The 17,704-nt window shown below is 43.6% G+C and overlaps 1 protein-coding gene across 1 annotated transcript in view; it reads left to right on the top strand.

Moving 5' to 3' along the window:
• KCNC4 (potassium voltage-gated channel subfamily C member 4) overlaps positions 1 to 17,488 on the top strand; it is a 28,660-nt gene extending 11,172 nt beyond the window's left edge. Inside the window, exons 3-4 of the mRNA XM_044450922.1 lie at positions 2,021 to 2,209; positions 16,860 to 17,488. Of these exons, the coding sequence (XP_044306857.1) occupies positions 2,021 to 2,209; positions 16,860 to 16,939 (269 nt within the window). The 3' untranslated portion in view covers positions 16,940 to 17,488. The remainder of the gene's footprint in view (positions 1 to 2,020; positions 2,210 to 16,859) is intronic.
• Positions 17,489 to 17,704: the final 216 nt, after the last annotated feature.

Here is a 17,704-nt window from a genome sequence, read left to right as displayed (position 1 = left end):
TTCTGAGTGTCAGGCAGGCAGCCCCTAACAGAACAATGATATTGTGGAGCTTGTGGGCACCTAAGTTCATTCATGCAGGTGATTTATTTCTGATTGCTGCTGCACCTTTTTGTTTCTGCAGCTGGCAGTTGTTAAGCTAGGTGTAGTTGCTGCCCAGGGCTGTGGCTCTCCAGGGTTTCGTGTTGCAGCTCTTGGCTAGCAGTGGGAAGTGCTTTGAGACCTCCCTGGGAAGCCTGAGTGTACTTAAAGAGAGGCTGCGCTTTCTTTGTCCTCGCGAAAAGAGAGGCAAGAAAAGAGCTTTCCCAAGAATGGCTCCTGAAGAAATTGGAGTGAAGGTCGAGCTTGTGCATGTGCACATTTTCAACTCAGAGGAGCATTGGTAGCAATGGAATTGGAGCAGCTTCCATTAGCTGAAGAGCTGGCTGGAATGGCTTCTTTCTAGGTGTAGATCATAATGGCATCCAAACAATAACATAAAAGGTTTAAGCTCAAAAAACACTTAGCTGGACCCCTAGTGCAGCTCCACTAACAGGAGGCAAATCTTATTACTTTTGTTCTTAAGATTACTAGTTCAACATCCCCAGGCTTGTTAGTGACCAGACGAAGCTTGCAGGTGGGCAGATCAGACAAGCTCTGTGATAGGATGATGGGAGCCATCGCTAGTGTATGTTGCCACCCAGATGAAGGAAGCTGAAAGCGGCTGTATAAGCCCTATTATTGGTAGAAATACCAGGTATGATGTAACTAGCATAACATGCATCGATTGGCTTTCCTGATAAAACCCCCGGGAAGGAACCCAAGAACTCCGAGACATGGTGGGTAAGCAGCTCACTAGCACTGCTTTCTTCAGGCATGGATCGAGGCACTTGTATGAGATACTGAATGCTTTCTAGAGAGGAATGGGTGGTCTAGCACAACTTCGTCACTGCTGGACCAGCTAGGTTGGGCATAGTGCTAGTACGATGTAACTGGAGCACATAGCTGAATGATGGAATTTGTTACCTCAAGATGTAGTGTTGACCACCCATTTGAATGGCTTTACAAGGGGACTGGAGAAATCCCTGGAGGAGGAGAAGGCTATGAATGGCTACTGGTATCTGCCTGTGGACCCCAGTTGCTGGGGAACATGAGTGGGAGGGTGCTATGGATGTCCTACTTGGGGTATCCCACAGGCAGCTGGTTGACCCCCATGTGAACAGAATGTTGGACCAGCTGGACCTTTGAGCTGATCCAGTGTGGCTGTTCTTATGTTCATGGCCTTAAATCAGGGTGTCGAAACTCTTTCCATCCAATAAACAAAATCAGAGTTCACATAAAAGTATACAAATAGTCTGAGTCCGATAATTCTAGTCTGTGATGGCCATGCCACACCTGTGGTGTTGCTTTAGCATCAGTGGAGGACGGCTCCTTCCTGCCGCCTGCCACAACTTATTCCTCAGGGTTTCCTCAGGCCTGTTTGCTCACCATGCTATACCCTTTTCCCTCAGAGAGCCCTTGTGCTGTCTCTGGGATTGAAATGGCTCCCTCTCCTGCTACTTAGGAAGACAAAGGAAAATTCCTTTATCTGTGGTTTCATGCATCTTTAAAGAGCCAATTAATCCTCATGGGTCCGCTGCTAAAAGGCTTCCTGAAAGAACATACTACATAACTCTTCTGCTTCTTGAGTTCCCAGAGGTGGTCAGGACAGCAAGCCCAAGGTGAATAACTGAGGAAAGTCTTTCATATACAGAATGCTTTTGATGAGGGCAATATTAATTAGTGTATGTTTAACAACTTCTAGTAAAGTGAATATTTCCTTCCAATTCACTGCTGTTTCCTTCTCTAAAGAGCCCCTCAGCTTCCAAAGCAGGCAATACCCCACATCTTATATCATGGCCACACACACAGACATCTCTGGGGAAAAGACTCTGCCTTTGTTTCCCCAAATGGTCTCAGTGTCCTGCTTGCTTCCCTATTGGCAAAGCAGGTGCAGTTCTGGTCTCAGGCGGTGACATTTTCCCCATTCTTTCTCCTTCCAAAGACTCCAAGCAGAACGGCGATGCCAACGTGGTGCTGTCGGATGAGGAACAGCCTCTTTCATCGCCGCCTGAGGAGAAGCAGCCGGCAAGGCGCTTGAGCACCAGGGACAAAAACAAGAAAGCAGCCGCCTGCTTTCTTCTGAGCGCTGGAGATTTCTCCTGTGCTGCTGCTGATGGTGGCATCCGGAAAGGTATGAAGGACACCCTGAGGCACGTGCTGATGGATGAAGGGGGGGTTACAAATGAGGGAAACACTGTCCATTTATGAGGTAGGCTTCTGAGCTGGACAACTTCCATGTTTGTTTCTTAAAAGGAAGGAAATGCTGCCTTTGCCAAGCCGCTGCCCTGTCTGCTCTTTCCAGGCGTATCTGTGATAGGGTTGCTTGGCTGGGACCGAGGGAACATTTATAATGTAACTGTTCCAGTACAGCGATAGACAAAGCAGCTGCAGCTTCGCCCACCCATGCTCCTGTCAATTCCCCCCGCCCCCCAATTCTAGCAATGAGGACTCCAAGTCTGCAGCTGCACAGCAGGTGGAGGGAAGGATGTCGTAGTTCGGGCGGGACTGTGTGGGAGAAGCTGTCTGCCTTTTTTGGGCCAGATCAGACATTGACCGAGTTTGCACAACATGAGCATGGTTAACAAACCACAGTGCCTTGTTAAGCACCCCCATTTGTGCCAGTCACAAGCAGATGATTTCCCTGATTATCCTTCCTGAGCATGTGATGTTCTGATACCCAAAGCCTGGCAAGCACAGTTGGCTGGCATGGGGAACCCTGGAGCAGCGGTGGGTTCTGGGCAGTCTGTTAGCTGCCCCAGACAACTCCCACTGCCAGGTTCAGATGCCACAACAACTCGGGACCAGTGAGAAATCAGCTGGCAACCAGAGGGGCTATCCATGCGCAAGAGTGGAAAACAAACCCTTGTGTTGTGTGAAATGGAGCATTGCTTTAAATGAGCATCTAGCTCTATGTCTTTCCTGCAATGCCACAACTTTTAGAGTGGGTACAGCAGCCCTGATCTGATTTGAGAAGCTAGCTTATGAGTGGGCTAGGAGCATTTCACAGATCTGCCTCTGACTCTCTGCACCTACTGTAGAGTAGCAATGAAAAGATTTGAGCAGCTAAGCACACATTTGAAACAACAACTGTTTTGGGCCCCTTTTGCTGCATTGTGGGTTTTTACAATACAGAGTGGGCCAAAAGTAGGCATACAGGACTGATCGGTCATGTTTAGTCTCTTAGGTGCTCGAAATGTCCTTCTTCAACATTGCAACTTTCCTGGAACATGTCTCCCACACTGTGACACAAATTCCAGTTAGCACTGTCAATAAATGTTAATAAAACTGTCAGTGTCGATAAATGCTTGTGAGATGAAGTCCTTCAACTTGTCCACTGTGTGAGGTCCTCCAAGACCCAATCAGGACTGTATACCTACTTTCGGCCCATCCTGTATTATGTACATTCTCAGGGAGGTCACTTGGTAGGGACCCCTCTCAGTGGTACTCGTGTTGTCTCCACACTGGGCCACTGCCCAGTTTTACAACACGGAGCAATACTCTCCTCTTACCTACATGCAGCTCACCAGGAAAGACTGTCTGTGGCCAAAGCCATCCCACAGGAGCTTTTTGTTAATCTCAAACTATATAGGCCAGGCTTCCCTGACTAGATACCTGCTAGATGTGTTGGACTACAACTCTCATCACCCTCAGCTCCAGGCTGATTTAGGCCTTGTGACTGGTGTTCTAGGAGCTGACTTGCCAGATAGGTTGAGGTTGGATTTTATGACTTATCATCCACCTTCTTGGGAGGCAGATGGGATACAGTGGGAAATGTTGCCCTTGATTTTAAGTCACTTCTGGCAGAATCCTGTGCAGGTTTAGACAGAGAAACATCCTACAGCTGCCAGCATTTTCTAACCATCATGACTAGCTGGTCCATGCTGGGAGATGCATGTCTTTCACGCATAAGATTTCACTCTTAATTTCTCCCCCTGCCCCCCATTTTGGATATGACTGTGCCAGAGCTGTTCTGCTGCTGCTCTTCATATTCCCTGCATTTCGGTTTGTCCCTTGATATTTCTTGATGTCATGCGATGTGCATTTCCTACCTCTGTACATTTCTTCATGGTAGACTAGGGGCAATTCTTTTGGTTAGGGGTTTTTGTGAGTAAGCACAAATAACCTGCAACCCCAAAACAGCCCATATACCTCTGCTGTAGTTGTTTTCCAACTTACTTTAAATTAGTATATGCAGATCTGTGGCCGATGAACCTGAGACCTGAAACTTGTAAGCGCTCGGTAATGTGCCTAATTGGCACACACAGATATAAGGTACTTCAGTGGAAAGTTAGGTGTTGCCCAATAAGCTGCTAACTCTAATGTTAAAAAAGCCCTGAAGGCAGGATGGTGATCAGAACAGCAGGCAGAATGAGGCATGGACTTCGCAAGTTATCAACAGTGTACAGCCAGGTGAAAAACAACTGGTTCAGGCATACATGGGCTGCTTTTGGCTTGTGGGTAGTTTGTTAATGATGGCAACAGCCCACTCTGTGTCAAGGTCACACGTCATCATAAGCCAGACGGAGGATTGGCATTCCACAACAGCCTCTGGCACAAACTGCCATCTGCTGATCCTGCAAACCAGCCCTTTATCTCAGCAGGGGTATCACTTCCATTTTCAGTCAAAATTTCATCTGTGTTGGTTCTCTCTCTCCCTCTGCCCCCTCCTCTCAGTTGTTTCTAACTTTACAATGGGGCTTACATCTTTTCTTTTAATACACCTTTATATAGACTAAGGTAGGCAACCTTTGGCCATAGGTTCCATGCCTGATTTCAAACCCCTCTACAGTTCAGCCATGTGGGGAAAGGGGGAGATAACAGGGATAGTAGAAATGAAGAAAGGCCAGGTATAGAAAAAGCAGGGAGGAGATAGTTCCACCTATCACAGGTTTTGGCCACATCGTCCACTGGTATGGAGCCCATCCATTTAGTCTGTGGTGACCATCTACCTGTTCAGTGATCTTCATCTCTTTGCTGTGCCAGCTTTGTTTCTAGTTGATTTTTTGTCCCTCTTCCTTCTCATCTCTCCTTCCCTGCAAGGTTCTCAGCAGTGGAGGCATATCTTTCTCTGTCTTACACATCTTGTTCCCATCAATATGCTTTGAATTCAGTACAATTAAGCTCTGACTTACGCTGGTATGCATAGCAGAAGAGGAGTGGGTAGCTGTAGCTAAGCTGGATACAGTTATTGGCTTGCATCACACTAGCAGTCAGCTGCTGTAAGGGAGTACTTTTAAGATAAGAGTTGAGAAAACATAACCAAATAGGACTGAGTCATTATCCAGAACAGATCTGCTGGCTCTCTGCCTCTTTCTGTTGAGAGCTGAAGGCAAGGCAAAACTGCTTAGATCTCAAATATTGTCAACCTCATTTGCTGCATAAGGATGAATGTGGAGAACTTCTGTACATGCACGGGGGATCAATTTTAAAAGTATTGCAAGCATTCAAATCTACCCAAGAACAGGGAGAAAACAAACAAACAAACAACCCCTTTCTTCAGGCATAGATACTCAGGGAGAAAGTAAGATAGGAGCAATTGAAATAGGAAGACTTCTTTCATGTAGATGTTAGAGCAGCATAGCAGCAAGGGATGGTAGGAATTTTGGTCCTGCACGTTTGGGTGGCGCAAGGTTAAGGTCAGTTGGGTTACTGCTCCTGAGGTTAGCTAAGGAAGGGTCTGGAACAGAATTCATTGTAAGTCAATTCTATCAAGGAGTTTGTCCTCAGTTGACCTAGTTTTAAACAATGAGACATCAAAAATGCTACAATGTTTGGTTTGGGTGGGTCTCCATCTTGGGCTCCATTTGAACCCAAAGCTTCCTAGTAATATCTCTAGTTGTCTGGTAAAGCAAGGCAGAAAAAATGTCTAGAACTAAAATGGCTGGATGTGGGAGCACTTGTGAAAGCCGTAGATCATTCAAAGACTGCTGATCCCTACAGGTCTCCTTGCAGAATCATGAAGTTACATGAACTGCATGCTCAGTTTTTATAGGTAGCTATAATTTTTATAGGTATACCTGAGCAAGGCATGTGTCTCTAGACCACACTTCCTCAACCTGGTATCCTCTAGATGGCCTGGGCTACACATTTTCCTGGCATTCTTGACTGGGGCTTATGGCAGTTGTAGTCCACGACATCTACTAGGTACCCAGTTGGGGAAGGCTGTCCTAGACACATCTGGCGTAGCACTCCAGCGATCAACGGTAGGCACAGGAAGCTACCACTGAGTCAGCCATCAAGAAAACTCACAAGAGGATGGTGAGGTGAACAGAGACATAGCTATAATGACATAATAGCATTTAAATACTTAAATTATGACTTGCTTCTGTTGCTCTCTTGTAACAGACACACATTCCCCTGTCATCTGGAAAGGCTCTGAGTATGGATTTTGTGGATTTATTATATATTGCCCATATTTAAAATGCTGATGAGAAAACAGAATATGAATCACATGCAAGCAAGTGTGTGGTGAATGTGCTTCTTTGCATAATTCAGGACACAACATAAAAGCACAAATGCCTGCCTGTGAATATTGTGGTTATCTAATGCAAGTAAAGATCGCTTAAATAACGCAAGGAAATACCATTTAAGAGTATATGGGTGGTCCCAGATTCAACCCATGAAAGGCCTCTTGTGCTTCTTATAGTTGTGTGGAATTGAGGATTTTATTAGGTACAACTTCTCCATCTCTAGCTGAACCGTTGACACCGTCAGGTTAACACCATCTAGCAGTCCCAAACTGAAGGTTGAGATTTTATGTCTAAATGTGCATACACGGCCGTAGAAGTGAGTCATTGATTGCAAGTCTGTGCTACTCATTTCAAGTGCACGTTGTCCAGTATTAAAACATCCCCATACATCTTTGTGCAAACTTGTGCTTCTGTGTGATGCGAGTACCTGTGCATGGAGAACACTGAGCGTTCAGAGTATCGTGATATTAAAGAATGATATCAGCCGCCCTTCTGGTGGCCGGTATCTCTTTATAAATTGCCTCCAAACAGTTGCATGGCAACAAACAAGCACATTTTAACCACTTAGGGTGACTCCAGCCAGCATCTGTGTATTTTGCTGGGAAAGCTGCCTACCTAGCTAAGCAGTGTAGCAAAAACGAAGGAAGGGTGCAGTCCTTTGCATATTTAGACAGAGTTGTAGGGCTCATATGGTCGAAACATGTGGAAGATTGTGCCTCAAAACAGTCCTCCTTACAGCTACCTGCCTATGCACAATCCTCCTTAGATGCCTTGTGTACTGTGTGTGTACTTCCCATTGTCTGTGACTGCACGGCATTTCATTCACTCCTTCCTGATACAGCGAGCAGGGAGACTATAAGTGCAACCCAGTTCCCAGTGCCATGCAGCTCTCGCTCTATGGGGCTGGATCGTTCAGGAGAAAGCATGTTCGATGTCCATGGATGGCACCCATATCAAAACCAGGCTGTAGCATGGAAATGGTACAGCAGCAGACATGGCTGTGCTTCCAGATAAGGCATTACTTGCTGCTGGTTTGTTTCATTTATGAAATGTGATGGAAGTCCAGACAGGATCATCTTCTGCACATGACTCTCCTGTGATCCCTCACCACTTCTTCCATCTTTTTCTCACATCAGAAAATCTCTTAAGGGGAAGGGGACAGAATATAGACTCAGTAGTGCAGTAAGCTGTCCTTTCAAATTGCCTGCTACATTTGCTTCCCACACAAACAGTTTAGCATACAACGATTAAACCAACAGCATCAAAGGCCATTGTTTGACAGCACAAAATTAAGGAGCTAATGAGATTATTATTTTCCTTTTGTGTTGATTAAAATTAAATGCCAAAAAAAAATGGGACCCCCATTTTTCTAGACATCCTCTTTCCATACCTGGTGGCCCCCTCCTCTCCTGCCTGCTACCACCAGCAAAAAGCCCTACAACTCCCAGCATGCCCCAGCCTTAAAGTTACAGGCATCTTCTCTGGGCAAGGAGCTGGCAATGATGAAAAAGCCTTGCTTACTAGTAAGGAATAATATGTTTTGGATTGTAAGTTGAAGGCTGTTAGGAAGCTGTTACAATAAATGGTTAACAGTCTTCAGTCTAGATAATGATCTTGTATTTCTGGAAGGCCTGAGCTGGAGAGTCTCTCAGCTTCTGCTTTCTATCAGCATGCATCCCTTTAAGATCCACTGAAAATAATTATCAGATATAGTTCAGTTTCCTATTTCTAAAATTTGGGGAAGGAGAAAGATACAATGTACAGACTTTTATTAGCTTGCTATCCTAATGCTTTAGTGAATGAAATCTGCACAGTTTCAGTGAATGATCTGCTGTTTACATCCAGTAGATTTAACAGGCATTTGTTCCATAGGGATGCACTTTGAACCTGTGCAATTTGTCTAATTAAGTGTATTCATTTACCTATTAAGCCTGCCACCCTCAACTTTTAATCAGTCATGCAATAAAGATGCTTAAAACAGTGGACCTGATTCAGCCCAGAGAAATAAAATAACTTTCAGATCGTCAGGGTATGGATAAAGCACTGCTTTAGGGCTTTCGTCATCACTGTGGTATTCAAAAAGAATAGCATGATCTGTACAGGGCTCAGCTGCCAAGTACCCCTGTGTGGAATAATGCCAGTTGTGCAAGTTGGAAGCCACAGAGCTGGTATTTTAGGGATTGACATTGTATACTTATGCATGTCCTTACAGAAGGAAGTCCCATTTAGATAACTGGGACTTATTATCATCTAAGCAAGAATAAGGATGTACCTTGAATGGGCTTAAGGTATCAAGAGGCAGAAGAGGATGGGGCTATTATATCCTTAATAATGATCCAGAAAAGGAAATTTTAGCAGGTGCCTCTCCTGTCACCCTTGTAGGTCAAGCCTTGTTTGCTGAAATTCAGCATCTTATACTTCATACCATATTGAGAGATAGGCGGAGCTCTTTCATCCAAGGGCAAAAAGGGGCCACCACTAAACAGTATGAAGGTTAAAGTGGCCAGGGCAGGGATGCCTCGAGTACCATCTTAGATTTAATTTTAAAAAGTATTTTAGGGATTTGCCATTGCAGGTCACCTGCTGGTATTTAGATCAACTGTCAACTTAATTCATTCTTCTGGTTATACTGTGCCATCATCATTTTGATGATTTTCAATAATAATTTAGAGCGTTGCAGTGAATCGACAAATGCCTTCACCCCTGCTGAAATTTTCATTGTGCTTCCTTTTTTATTTACATTTATATTTTCCATCATTAGATCATCCTAGCATAACCACTGAATATGGAAAAATTTCAAAAGCACCATTGCCTGCTTCAGTAGCATTGTTCTGCTTCGCACCTGGGCCTTAGATGAACTTGTACAGTGTGTCCCGTGCGTGTACAGGGCTTCATCTCGTGTTGGCCTCCTGTGGGACCAGTTAAGGATGTGCAGGCTTCCTGCTATTGGTGCAAAGATATCCAGCTGAGGAAAGGCAAAGGGTGTGTTGTTTTGTTGCCATTCAGGAACATTGCTTGCGCTCTCGGTTGGGTGCAGCAGCACTGAACTGATGTCCAAATCAGCAGCGCTGTGGGTAGCATGTGAGCCGATACATTTGGTGGCTATACAGCAGGCACTTGCCACAGGTTTATCCACTACACAAAATACCTGGAAAGAAGGTGACACAACAGGGCGAAGGCCTAGGGGTTCTTTGGTTTATGGAAAGCTTGTCACATGAACTAGAACAAGCATTGGGGCACCATGAGGCTCCTTATTCCATGGCCTGGTTTTTCCAGTATAGTTGTCAGAAGGAATGCCAATTCAACTCTTTTAAAAAGCCTTCTGGAAATTTGTTTTATATGTTATATACATTAGAAGCTTCAACACTTTGTATTTGCCCAATGTGAGAAAAGTCTACAAAACGTTAATAGAACACAGAAATAAGTTAATGCCTGAAGATCAAGCTAGTACTTTAAACCAGTGTTTCCCAACCTCCAGATGTGTTGGACTACAATGGTTGGCTGGGGGATTATGGGAACTGTAGTTCAAAATATCTGATGGGAATACGCTGCCTTAAACCATAGTATAGAGTAGTCTCTGAGTCTTAATGGCCTGCAAGTTTCTAACAGTATTCAAGCAAAAATATTAAGTCCTAGTTTAATGCAACTGAGCAAGATAGCAGTGAAGAAATGCACACCTTCTCACCTTTCAGCCTTGTTCTCACCTGTATGCTCATTCACCTGCTTTGCCCATGGCTTGAAAACAAGCTTCTAAATTCAGGGCTTGGCAACTTAACACATTTGTGCCATTCACCCTGGTGTAACTGAGTCTCGTCATTTATTTTTATATAGCGCCATCATCTGTGCACATAGCACATTATAGCATAATACGAATAAACCAGCAGGTTTCAGCCCCTAGGAACTTGCATCCTAAGCTGCAAGGTGCAGGAAGGGGAAACAAAGAAAGTGGGCAATCACATTATGATGACCCCGCCCCCCAAGTCAAACATGGTTCTGCATTCATACACGGTGGCCTACCCATTGCTTAGCAAATCCTTGCTTTTGCACTTTCAGGCAGGAAGAGGTAGGGGTGGAGGGAATCCGGGACATTCATCAAGGGCCAAGTGGGTTACTATGTATGACCGGCAGGCAGTGATGGTTTGGTTGCCAGATGTAGGGGCTTGGGTTGCACCCGTTCCTTCATAGGTTTTCATAGTAGGGAATTGCTTCTTGTTCCTGCTTGAAGGGAGTCTTTCGAAAGGTAAGTAGCAATTCTCTGTTAATGCAGTAGTCAAGGGTAACATATTGTGTGTGTGTGTGTGTGTGTGTGTGTACATGCCTGCCCTCAGGGCATGGATTTTGCTCAGCCACAACCAACTTTTTCATTACTGATCAGACAGCCGTGACCTTTGCAAGGCACAAAGTCAAATCAAATTACCCCAATGAGCCTTCTCCTTCAACACTCCACTTGTGTGCTTCATAGAAAACGTCTCCATATCTATATCATCTATATCTTTATATCTATAGCTAGCTGGCTTGCAGGAAAACTAGGAAGAGTAATCAAGAATGCATCTGTTGTACTGAATATTTTGAAAATGGCTGAAAGGAGGACTTTAACTCTGGAAAAAGATGGAAACACTGAGGTGGGAGCAAACACTGGGCTACACCTATCCAGATGGATTTGGTGATTTGCTTGCAGTATGGCATTAGGCAGCTGAGGTCTGGACCTGCTTGTTCTAAAACTAAGGCTATTCCACTTGCTCTTTGGCATGGTAAATCCTCAGTGGGCCATGTATTCCTGATCAGCAAGGATAATATTGTTTGAGGCAGTGCTTATTAGAACTGACACACAGCTCTGCTCTGCAATTTTTAGACCTGGCATTATGCAACTTAGTATAGAAAGCATGACTAATAGTCCTGCTGCTGTGAGGCTGAAGACCAGAATTAGGGAGGGAGTTATCAGAAAGCTTGGTAGGAGCTTCCATATACCATTGGGAAGCCAGTAGTCCCCCACTCCGCTTTCCTTCCAAGGACATAAAAAGTGGGCTATGTCAGTAATGCACACATGGGCAGTGGAAATACAGACAGCAGTTCCAGAGACATCTATTGAGAGGAAAATGTCAAATTAAGAAGGGATTTTTAGGGAAGGAAACAGCAGTAAGAAGGCTAGAGAGAAAGCCCTCTGTTTTTATACTGGTCTTCAGGGCAAAATGGCAGTCTGAAACTAATTTCCATGGAAACCAGTGCACTTTTCTTCCAGGTAAGAGCATTTAGGACCTGACTGTAGGGAAAGATTCAGATGATTGGGATTTGGTTTGTGATGCTGCCACAGCCAGGCAGTGAACCGGAGAATTAAAGTTTACCATGAAAAGTGCTGATTAAGTGGGAGATTATTATTTTCTTACCTTACTTTGCCCTTTCCTATTTGCAGAACTGCAAGCAGGATTATATGGGTGCCCTGTAACAGAGGCAGTGGAGACTTGCATGAACAAAAGGCCTCCTTGGTCAGTTCGTTTAAAGCTAAAAACTCATTGTTTTAACAGCGTGCACAGCATGGCCTTCAGAGAACCGGGCAATGCACAAGGAGCCGCCATGCATTGGATCTTTGAATGCGACTCCTCATTACTGGGATTGTCACTATGAGTTGCTTCGGCTTTGCTTTGCTTTCCTGGTTTCCTTGATAATATTAACTTGTAAGACTCTTTTATGGCATAAGAAAATGGATTGCTTGAATCCATATAAAACTGAGGCTGCATAGATTCTCCAGCCAGTATACAGGACAGCCATGGCAGAAATGGCAGATGCAATGATGGCTCTCTCTGCTGTCATCTCACCAGTCCTTAAGAGCTCTTCGTGTTTGTTTAGTTTTAGGGTGGTCTGATGCAGAAGTGGGCAGGGTGCCTGCAGCTTCAGTAGTTGTGCAGAAGAAGGAAACGCTCATCTTCTGCACAAGGAACGGAATCCCTGTCCTCTTTTGCATCTGCCTATCCTACATAGCTTTATTGAGACTACAGAAAAGGTACCAAGAAGAGTATCTTTTGAATGTAGGGTGCTGAATTGCTGATTCAAAACTTAGTGCAGGCGACAGAACCTGTGTGACATTTTGCTCCCTATGAATTTGGCTGGATTAGATTCAGTCTCTTGAGAGCAGCCACTGGTACTCCTGTAATTTCCTGACCCATCGCTGGGAACAGGATGCAGCTGCTTGCAACCAATCAACTGCAAAAGTGTCAGAAGCATGAGGTCTGAATCCAGAGCAATCCCAGAGGAGCTGACCTGTGAAAATAGCACAAGCCCAGAAAATAAGCAAGGCGTAAGGTGTTATAGCTGAGGTGGTTGATACATTAAGGGGAAAGTGCCTGTCCTTTGTTTCTGGATTATTGCCAATCAATTCAAAGAAAGTTTACGGAAGTGGGAATAATTCATGCATATGTGTTCAAGTAAAAACACCTTATCACGCAGAATGCTAATAGCCTTTTCTTATCTTCCCCAGCATTCCCATACCTATTGTCCTGTTTTAGACAAGTGACTGCAGCTTTACCTGCATGTGCAGGGTAATGTTGGAATGCCACTGTGTTTGGGTTAGGATTGTAGTTTGTTTTGTATTTCCAAGTCCAGCACAAGAGACAACATCCAGAAACATTGGCTCACTGTATTAGAAAATTCTAATTTTCCTACTGCATTCCCATTTCATGGAAATGTAAGCAAACTATGCACTTCAGGCTGTAAATTATCTTTTTTGGTCTCTGTTGTGGCAGCAAAATAAGGAGAACTTTCCATTGGAGTGCAGAAGAACAAAGTCTTCTCACAAGAAGAGAGTGAATGTTGGCCTCAATTTCTCTATGAGCAAAGAGTGGAGATTCAATCCATGTTTGAAATACGAGGCTTGTATTTTCCCTGATGGCATCATTTGTGAAGGAGGAGAGTCCTTCTGGGTAGATATGGATTGGTTTTTGCCAGACTTCAGGGAATAATTCTGGTTTGCTGTAGGAAAATCTTGTGAAATAGTTTAATTCAACCTTCTCCAACCTGAAACTGCCAGAAAATGTGGCATCAGGCCTATATATTTAGGGTTGTATTGAAATCTTTGGTGACAAGAAGCACTGTACAAGAAAAGTATTTTTTTATATATATTAACTATGGAATAAGGCCTTTATAGATGCAATCCTTGGCCAGAAAACCCAGTTGCAAACCTTGGTCAAAAAAGCAATGCACAAGAAAAAGAAATTGTAGATTAATACTGTTGTTGCACTTCTCAGAAAGCCTTTGTTTTCTCTGAGGAGCCCAAGGAAATTGCAGAAAATGGAAAGCCCAAAGTGCTGGCTGGCCAAGATGTTTAAATGTCATAGCAATAATTGAGCTGCCCAGAAAACTGAACTCATGGTTTTCCTGCATTGCCAGCAAGACTTCTTTATACTTACTGTTAAAATAAAAACATCAGTAAGAATTTTCTCATTGAAATGAAGTGAGAGTAGTCAGATCAAATCCAACCTTACCATAAAGCGAAGGCTATCTAGCAATGGTACATTTCTGCAAACACAGAAGTGTAAATTTGGGGCATAATCTCAGAAAGTTCATCCAACCCGATCCTTTCCATCAAGTATTACCATACCCAAAGCATGTCCCAATAGCTGGCAAACTCCAGTAGCTGGTGTGTGTGCTGGTATACCAAGAGAACCTTGCTGTCCTTCTGTCTGGGGAAGATCTCTCCTTTATCACCCGAGTGAGCTTTTAGAAGCAGTATTTAGCTTGTATCTCCCAGTCCCTTTCCTGGGAGAGGCTCTAGTTGGCTTGCAGCAAGCTCACATGGACCTGTCTATCGCTTGATTACAGCCAATCACCTGGTGCGGTGTAGGTGTGAGACAGCCATGGAAGGTCAAGCACCACATACAAGCCTTTCCTATCACACACACAGGGCTTTCACTGAGGCAGTTCACAAAGCCAGCTGCAAGTCTGTAAGCTGCCTTGAGCCCTTTGTAGGAAAAAGACAGGATATAAATCCATAAATAAATAAATAAATAAATAAATAAATAAGTAAGTAAGTAAGTAAGTAAGTAAGTAAGTAAGTAAATAAGTAAGTCAGAGCAATGTCAAACTGGTGCAAACCCATCCTGAAATACAACTGATGATCTTGGCCATATTAGGAATTGTAGAGGATAGCATGCAATGGAAGTTTGAAGCACAAGGGATAATTAACAAGGCTCATTATAATTCACTTCCCCTCATGTTGGTATTGCCATTTTTTCCTGACTTTGAGAGGCAGCAGTTCAACAAATTAAGGGGTTTTCTCCTCCAAGCAGGGCGCTGCAGTAATGTCATTCCATGGTTAACAGGGATAAGAAAAGGGGATAAGCACACTTTTCAGAATATCTTCTCATTATTGATCATGCTGTGGTAGCACCAGGAGGAGGGTTATAATATATAACAGAGAATAACAGTTACAGATTCCTTTTGACTTCCAAGCACAGGCTGGCCCAGCAATTATAGGCTATGACTAAAATATGCACGGATTTTGTTAGTTGTTATTTATCAGCTGAATGCTACAAAAGCTTGGGTAAGCCACTGCATTTCTCCTCACCTGACTTGTAAATGGAGAACAAGCCACAGGATCATTTCCTTTGTCCAAGTAATCAGTTCTCAGAATATGTCTATTACTATCTGATCCATGATCACCTAGAAAGGCAGTGTTGAGAATTGTGCAGTCCAAGTGTTTTTAGGATTGGTTTTTAGCTTGTTTAAGAAAACAAAGATGGGATTAAAATGGAAACGATCTGTTGATAAAATTCATTCACATGTCATCTGGATTTATTTAAATATCAAAATTGTTTTAAAAATCATAATCCAAAACTAAATGATAGGAATGATACAACATTTGAAATCCTGCCAAAATGCTAGCATGAAAGAATACAACCAATCTGGTAATTGTCCAGTTTGAGAATGATAGTTCCCATTTTCTGTGGCTGGTATCTGAAAAGTTCACAGCTGCATCCATTACTGTAATAATTACATATCTTTCATGGTAGGGGGTTCTTACTGCACTAAAACAACAGGGTACAGACTAAATGGACAGTGATTATTGATTGACATGAGTAGGGAATTTCCGCTTAACGTTCTCTGCTGCCTCTGAGTTGCTGCCGTTTTGAGAAGCTCTTGAAGCTCAAACCACACCCGCCCCCCCGGAATTTTTGTTTCATTCAGTTAATGTATTTTAATCTACTTGTATGGTTCTGCTGTTACATGATCTCTTTATGGTTAATAGAGAGAAAAGACTTGAAAGATTGTTCAGTGATATATTCAGATGCGGAAAGTGGGAGTATTCTGCTGCTGGTCCCTCATTTAGGATATTGTCCCAGGCTGTTTATCTGTGATCCTTTTAGGGGGCTCTACCCCAAAGGGAAATCACAATGCAGTCAGACCTGTAGATCCCTTAAGAAAGGCAGTTCTCTGACCACAGAGAAAATTGGCAGGGAAATTACGTCTGCTTTCAGCGATGTTCTGCTACGATGAATTTTCTTTGCCCACCATGGCACCCAGTGCAGATACTACTTTTTCCTGGAGATACCCATAGAGCAGGTCTGGCCAGGACATTTTCTGTCTATGTAAATTTAGACAGGAAAAAAAGCTACAAATGTGTTTTGCCTGAGCGTGCATAGGGTTATACCCTGAATTGTAAGTGGGAGTATGGAAGAGTGTTTGGTATTTTTACCTTAAAAAAAAACATCTCTGAACGGCTACAGCTGTGTCACCAAATTTAAGCCAGACAGCAATTTCAGTTCCAGCCTCATTTTTATTAAGCAAAGTTTTTGTGTTTATGATGTGCATGCCTAGTACATAGGATGATTTAATTCTTGCTCCTTTGAAGTTTTCTTTTAAAAATAATGCTGAAATAAATAGCCACTGAGCTGTCAGAGCAGAGCTGATGAGTTGGCTAGACCCGCTCCTGAGAAACGCTCGTTTATGATCTGAAATGTGGGGCAGGGCAATGCCCTAATTTGATACACAACATGTGCTGTGATAGAAAAAAGGGGGGTTAAGGATACAACCCTGTTTAATTTCAGGCAGAAAGAAAACCTACAGCTCCCAGCTGGCTGGGGCATATTGGGAATTGCAGGCCTTGCAGACAGAAATTGCATTTCCTGTCTAAACATGCGTACACAGTTGTTCCTTCCGTTGATCTGATGGCTCTGCTCTCTGTCACTGTGGTGCAACAGGAATGTATTTTAAGTGTTCGGTGCATACAGGTAAGGCGACAATGCTCTAACCCTCTCTGTAGTTGGTCAGGTATGGTGCTATCAGTTTCTACTGAGCCTTTGTCTTCTTCCTCTGACTCAGCCAAGCTACCCTTTGTGCTGTCTGGGCAGTTTCTCCAGCCTTTAGAAGGTCGAATGAATCATCACCGCTCTTCCCTTTGAAGCACCTCTGGATTCTCCAGCGTACAGCCCTCATTTTGTCCCTTATTATATTATATTCTTTTAAACCATTCATGTGTAAGAATCAATGGAGGCAAAAAGTATCTAACAGTATTTTCAGTGGCAGGTCTCATCTGAGATCCAAAGAGCTGAAATGATGGCGTCCTGTCTAACTAGCTTCATGGCAAGCTTTGCTCATGGGACAGAGACACAAAAGAAGCATTCGTTGGAAAACATTTCCCCTTTTTTTGCCTTTTACTGGGAAAGAATCTGAAAATCCTTGTTTTTGCAGGACTGTTGAATCCTCAGTGACTATCACTAGAAGTTGGGATTGACTCAAGCAATTTTCCTGTTAGAAATATAAATGGGAAGAATGTAATCTGGAATGACGTGCCTGCTTGCTGTAATCCTGCTTGCTATGTATTCAATGTGTAAAAAACATGTCCAAGACTTCCCAGATTATCCCCCACTACCTGTATCAACAGGGGCTCTCATTCTGTCCAAACACCTGCACTGTTCCATCAACCTCCTCCCCCTTTTTGTTGTGTAGATGGACGGACTGGCTGGCATTGCTGCGGTTCCACTGTGGTAACTTGTATGGTTTCTGGACCTTCTTACAATGGACTTTGCTAATCTTAGATACCTTCCTGCAGGTTCCTGCAGATGCTTCAGTATGTAAGTGCCAAGCATTGTTTGCAGATCTTATTTTTTTATTCCACTTTGTGTGCTGTAAGCTTCTTCCATAGGAAATTCCCATTCTAAAAATGA

The sequence above is a fragment of the Varanus komodoensis genome, unplaced genomic scaffold (genome assembly GCF_004798865.1).
Source record: "Varanus komodoensis strain SLA01 unplaced genomic scaffold, ASM479886v1 scaffold1, whole genome shotgun sequence".
NCBI lineage: Eukaryota > Metazoa > Chordata > Lepidosauria > Squamata > Varanidae > Varanus > Varanus komodoensis.
Note: the sequence above shows the minus strand (reverse complement) of the source record. Positions and strands in the feature narration are given on the sequence as shown.